This window comes from Hibiscus syriacus, unplaced genomic scaffold (assembly GCF_006381635.1).
Source record: "Hibiscus syriacus cultivar Baekdansim isolate YM2019G1 unplaced genomic scaffold, ASM638163v2 tig00002919_pilon, whole genome shotgun sequence".
Lineage (NCBI taxonomy): Eukaryota > Viridiplantae > Streptophyta > Magnoliopsida > Malvales > Malvaceae > Hibiscus > Hibiscus syriacus.
Window position 1 is genome coordinate 552892 of NW_024061957.1, and position 5609 is coordinate 558500.

The 5609-nt window shown below is 34.5% G+C and overlaps 1 protein-coding gene across 4 annotated transcripts; it reads right to left on the minus strand.

The window, feature by feature from the left end:
* Nucleotides 1-242: 242 nt before the first annotated feature.
* Nucleotides 243-4388, minus strand: LOC120164388. 4 transcript variants are annotated; one of them, XM_039174129.1, is made up of 11 exons: nucleotides 4281-4388; nucleotides 3699-3947; nucleotides 3081-3293; nucleotides 2679-2759; nucleotides 2502-2588; nucleotides 2304-2399; nucleotides 2118-2171; nucleotides 1014-2005; nucleotides 772-820; nucleotides 605-644; nucleotides 243-528 (listed from the first exon to the last, which is right to left on the minus strand). In XM_039174129.1, the coding sequence occupies exons 1-11, from the start codon at nucleotides 4344-4346 to the stop codon at nucleotides 392-394; spliced, it is 2064 nt and encodes a 687-aa protein (XP_039030060.1). In that variant the 5' UTR covers nucleotides 4347-4388; the 3' UTR covers nucleotides 243-391. The 4 variants fall into 4 exon arrangements, with proteins under 4 accessions (XP_039030060.1, XP_039030069.1, XP_039030076.1 ...); XM_039174138.1 differs by having other exon boundaries at nucleotides 3699-3934; nucleotides 4281-4363; XM_039174145.1 differs by having other exon boundaries at nucleotides 3699-3844; nucleotides 4281-4348.
* Nucleotides 4389-5609: the final 1221 nt, after the last annotated feature.

Here is a 5609-nt window from a genome sequence, read left to right on the forward strand (position 1 = left end):
TTACGTTAATGAAACACTGTTCTGCTCGTTCCAAAATTTATATACATATATATAACTTCTTTTATTTCACGTTTCCGGCATAAGTATCTAATTGTTTTGGAACTGTTTCATTAAACCTTTGGTCTTGTCATATATGTTCTTGCATTATAATATGAGGATTATAATCATATAATTAACATACTGAGAGGCATCGCTAAATTTATGTGTTTTCGTACCATACTATAAGAGGAAGAAAAAAAATAAGAGAAATTTACATCGTTTCCAACCCAACTTCGTTTTTCATAAAACATTTCTGAAATTATTACAACAGAATATGATCATGTAATTTCTTCACCATATTGAATGTCTTTTAACATTATATATTAACACGTATAAGAGGTTCATGATGAAACTAGTAAGCAATACATGTTTCGAGGGAGGACTTGGCAAGCCATAAAAGACCAGGATCATTCCGCTTTAACACTAGGTAAGTTTCGTCCAATATAACATCTTCACTGAAACCAATCAAGAGAAGAATTTCCATGGCCGCTGCAACAACAAAAATGCAACATGGATAAAGAAAGATAAAGAAAGAATGAGGGGGAAAGAATGAGAGGAAACAAACCTTTGTAATTTGCAATGTTTCTTTGGATTATAGGATTGGCCTGCAACATAGATGATTATTTAGTAACCACGGATCAGGCGTAAAAAAGGATTCCACATAAAAGAGAAATTACAACAGGTTAACTCATGGAAATAAAACATTTTCCTCAAGACTAGCAAGCACTTTACCTTCCGGAGTCTTCTAAATTTCATTTCATCTGGGTGTTCAATCACATTCCTGCCAACAAAGAAAATAATTCCAGCTTTTATCGATACCTTAGTTCACAAAACAAAGACGGAAAAGTATGCAAGCAGAATAGGGATGATGAACCTCTATTGGAATTTGCAAGAGATAACCAGATGCATAGTACCAATGCTTTATTGTGTTAAAAAGAAGATGAATTTAAGGACAGTTGAGCAAGAATGCAAACCTAATAATCTTAAAAAGAGTTTGCAGAATTATAGTTGCATCGGTGGGATTAACTTCAGCTCGTAACATCTCAACGGCCTTTTGTAGACGGCTACAAATACCAGTCACAGATTCTTGGATTCTCTGTAGTTCTTGATCATCCAGATTTGGCTCATCAATTTTCATATCAGATATTCCCAATGGTAGCAATAACCTATCATCTGAATGAGGCTCTCCTTTTGCTATTTCATTAGCTTTAGCATCATCAGGGTCGGGTTCCATATGACCTTGGTTGAAATGAGCTTGATCTTCCAAGGTTTCAATTGTTATGTTATGATGGGGATCATGACTTCTTCCGTTTGCACACCCTGGAATCCTAGGTTGTGCTTCTCTGTCATCAGGATCTGGTTCATCTATGATATCACTTCTCTGAACCTTGGTGTCCAGAATCGGCATCGCCAAAGGTTCAACTACATTTCCAGAATTTGAAGATGCGCTTGAATCATCAGGATCAGGCTCTTCATTTGAACTCATGACTGCTGATTTCTCTAGAGTTGTCTGAGAACCGTTTTGAGTAGAATCAGAATGATGTTTCAGTTGTAGAGTTTCACCATGCAGCAAATCATCTGGATCAGGTTCAAACTTGTTTTGGTTGTCAGAAAGGTCATCAGGATCTGGTTCATAAGTATGTTCCCCCTGAGCCTTAATTTGACTTTGAATATCTAGATTTTCATCTCCATCATGCATAACCAACATGGGTTCATCAGGGTCTGGCTCATCGTGTGTTTTGGATGCCTCCACATTGGAAGAAGTGTTTATTAGACGATGATAAGCAGCAGCTACAGCAGATGCTCTAGCATTTTGCAGCAAAGTTGACATATTTCCACCAACTTTCTGAGAATTTCTGCCATTTTCAACATAATAATCTTCTTCAGAGTTATCTGAATGTCTGATTCCACTTAAAGTGTGGGCCCTGTATTTGGTCCAGTCTAGGCTAGCAGCTTCTTCATTTAACTGCAGAAAAAGAAGTAACATTAAATCAAGACAATAATTTTTTTCAATTCAATAATCGGCAATGAAACACGGTTTCCTACTAAAAAAATGTGCATAGAAAAGGTAGTTTTACCTGTTTATCCAGGGCGTAAAAATTTGAATCATGTTCAGAAAATACCATATGAGCCTGAAATATACAGAAGCACAATTCTCAAACAGTTGTTTGTTAATCGATCACCTCCCTCTTTAGGGATTACAATAATTAATCATTGTTAACATTTGTACAACTGATAATTGAAATTTGTTCAATAAAGCTTACAAGTTCATGTAGAAGAGTTTTTTTTATGCTCTCATATTTCCTGAATCCTTTGAGGTCATCAGTTCGAAGACGGAGAGATATCTCTTCCCCATGATTCTGAAAGAACAAATAAGAATCAACAATAAAAGATAATTGGAAGTAGAGAGCTTGAAAATATTAATATATGTTATTTTTCTTAGCTTAAAAAGAGGCCATTACCTTATTAAAACCTAGAATGCATTTTGGACTCACACCAACATAACCAACGGGAGCCATCTCAGTCATTATTCCCACACGCCATCGGTGCTTTACAACAAGAACAAGCAGAAATTAGTTTAGCTGAGCTTATAGAGTCATTTAAGCGAAGTAGTAGGGTAAATATAGATCCTGTGGCACCTTGTTCATGACAGCAACGATTCCAGGGTCTGAAGCAAGCATATGCATCCTTCTTAATGCCTCAGAAGCAGGAGGGTGTAACTGGTAAGAGATAGTTATCAGGAATATTAGAAAAGTGAAAAGCTTGTCATTTCCTTGAATTTAAATACTGACAAATAGCACACGAAGAACATAATTTAAGATGTCTGGTGCACTTAATCTGCATCTCTTAATTTGCAAAATTGGGAATCTAGAGCCAAAAATCATTTCTCTATCAATAAATGTGCACTTTGTTTGTGTAAAAAAAATTAAATTACCAATATAATCCAAGTGAAACTTGATAAACAGAAATTGTGTCAATGGAACTTTTTCATTATTCATTACTTAGATTTGTAAGGTCAATGGTAATGAATTCAGAAGTACCTCTACTCCTGGAAGTTGAAGAGTGCGAAAATCACAAAAGATATAAGGTCCTTGAGGAAGTTTTATCAGAACCCGGGAGGGTCCATCTAACATTCGCTGCCTTAGTCTCCTTTCCTCTTCACTGAATCCAATTATTCTCTGATCTTCCTTTGAATATTGATTAACTCGGTCAACTTCATACTCGGGAGCCCCCATCATCCTGACCGTTTTTCCCTGAATTTAAGTTGAACAATGTACCATAGGTTGGGTTCAGTTAATCATATCCATAGCATCACTGCATTTTTATTACTTTCAATCTCTTCAATAATAATCCTTCATGCCACTTTCAAAATAATTTCAAGCAAAAACAATTATTAACACCCTCATTTTCCCAATGACTTAATAAACATGAACAAAACATCACAAACAAGTAGCAATTTAACCAAAAAATAACAAGACATTCTCGGGCACTTGAAAATCATGAAATCAGTTTCAGCTCAACATAAATTGCGACTCAGAGATATCAGCCTATAACAAATTCATGCCAAACAGATGAAAGGATGCGAATACTTTATTCTATTTAGCATTAAACAATAAACATACTCATGGATATATAACACTAGATGGGATGATTAATACCATGAAAATTGAAGCCTCTTGCAAGCTCAAGCATGAATGCTCATCCGAGAAGGGGTGAAGCATTCTCGAGCCTTTTCCAGACAATTGAGGAACAATGAGACGCATGGTATCGGCCTTTACATCAGTCAACTTCTGCAACTCATCTCCTAGCTCATTGAGATTTGCATTAGAATCCATTTCCACCATATACTTGTTTCCTCTCCATATAACAGTCACATTCACCATATTTACTTGCTCTTCCATGATGCACTACAACATTAAACAAAAATGGAGAACAAGAGAAACTTTTAAAAAGCAAAATATATTCATAATCACACACTTTTTTTTCCTAAAAAAAAGCCAAAGAAATTGCTAGTTTCAAATTGAAATCTTTTTAAATAAAGGCGGTTGGTTCGACAACGACATCAGAGCACCCAGATCACCATTTACATGTTAAACGAAGAAAAACCCAAAATTTATTGCTTTCTTTGTTGAATTGAACAAATTCTAACAAGCAAATTGAACTTTAACATGAAGAATTAAGGAAGAATAAGGATGATAAAAAAGATCCAGATAGAGAATTTTGATGGGGTTTTTGTTTACCTGGGGAATTGATGGGAATTTTCTCTTTCGGAGAAGGGAATTTTCTCCTTCAGGATCGATTAACATGAAGAAGAAAAGAAAATACAAAATATTTGTAATTGGTGGGCTTTTAATTTGCTTATATATAGGACTGGGGGTTGCGTTGGATAAGCGGCGGTGGTTACTAATTTTAACGTGTTTTTCTAAAATGCGCGGCTGTGTTGGGCCTTTCTTACGCATTTGCTGGCGTCCGCCAATTGGGAAGAATCTAGAACTCAAACATTGTATGTTCGTAAATGAAAGATTTTTTGCTATGCAATGCATTTTAATCGAAGGAGAATTCATAAAAATTAAAAATATACCAAGAAAGCAAAAATAGCATTCCAACAATAATAAACGATACAATAAAATAAATTTCGGGTCAATAAGTAGTTTAATCAAAATTTAGACATATGTGAGATTACATTAATTTATCGAAAGATTAAAGAATTAGTATAATCATATTATATTATCTTATTTGAAGTTGAATCTTGATATTTATCTTAAAAATACAATACCTATTAATTTAATAAAAAAATCTAAACACCTAAGCAATTTATATTTAAACACACAACGACGGTATAAGAAACTAATCCAAAAGAAAATATAACACAAACATAAGTAAAAAAGAACAAATAACAAATTCTAGTGGGAGTATAGACTAACCATTATTTTGTTGTAAGTATTTGTTTACACTCCCTTTCGGGACGTTTCTTGTAGCAACATTATTCTTTTGGATAATAAAATTTAATTTATCCAAAAAAAAATTTAATAGAACGAGGTATTAGGTTCCTTAAGTAAGGTCAGGGGTTCGAATCCTGACGTTTGCGTATAAAGCAAAATAGATTGGGATGATCGTCCTCGCCTCTGCAGTACCCGATATGAATTAATCGATTAATAAATAGGATACCAGTGACTAATAAATCAGATATTTCTTCTAGGAAGAAAACACCATTCTATGTCTCGTATGGGATCAATAAAAATAAATAAAGAGATGTTTGTCAGAAGAAAGATATGTGGTATAAGCATCGCCACATGACGAAAATTGTTTAAATCCATCTTCAATCCTGTCTCGCAATGAATGACCCACGCATTAGATATCACTCGATTTTAGATGATATTGCTTTCTTTCCTTGATCTTCCTAACCGGGTCTCTGTGTACCTTCCCTTGATGCCGGTTCATTCTTATCACAATTTCAAACATTTAGCAAAAGATTTCATTGTTTCCACTCTGCATTTTTCAAGAATTATGATACGGGGTATAATCATCCGAATATAAGAAGAAGAAAAAAGATGAACATATGAGTGTCG

Excerpts from the sequence above, each read along its gene's own strand:
- LOC120164388 (XM_039174129.1), bottom strand. The coding sequence starts at position 4,346 with ATGTTAATCGATCCTGAAGGAGAAAATTCCCTTCTCCGAAAGAGAAAA. Across the intron at positions 821-1,013 it reads ACTCTTTTTAAGATTATTAG|GAATGTGATTGAACACCCAG; the intron begins GTTTGCATTCTT and ends CTTTGTTGGCAG. Across the intron at positions 529-604 it reads AAACATTGCAAATTACAAAG|CGGCCATGGAAATTCTTCTC; the intron begins GTTTGTTTCCTC and ends TTGTTGTTGCAG.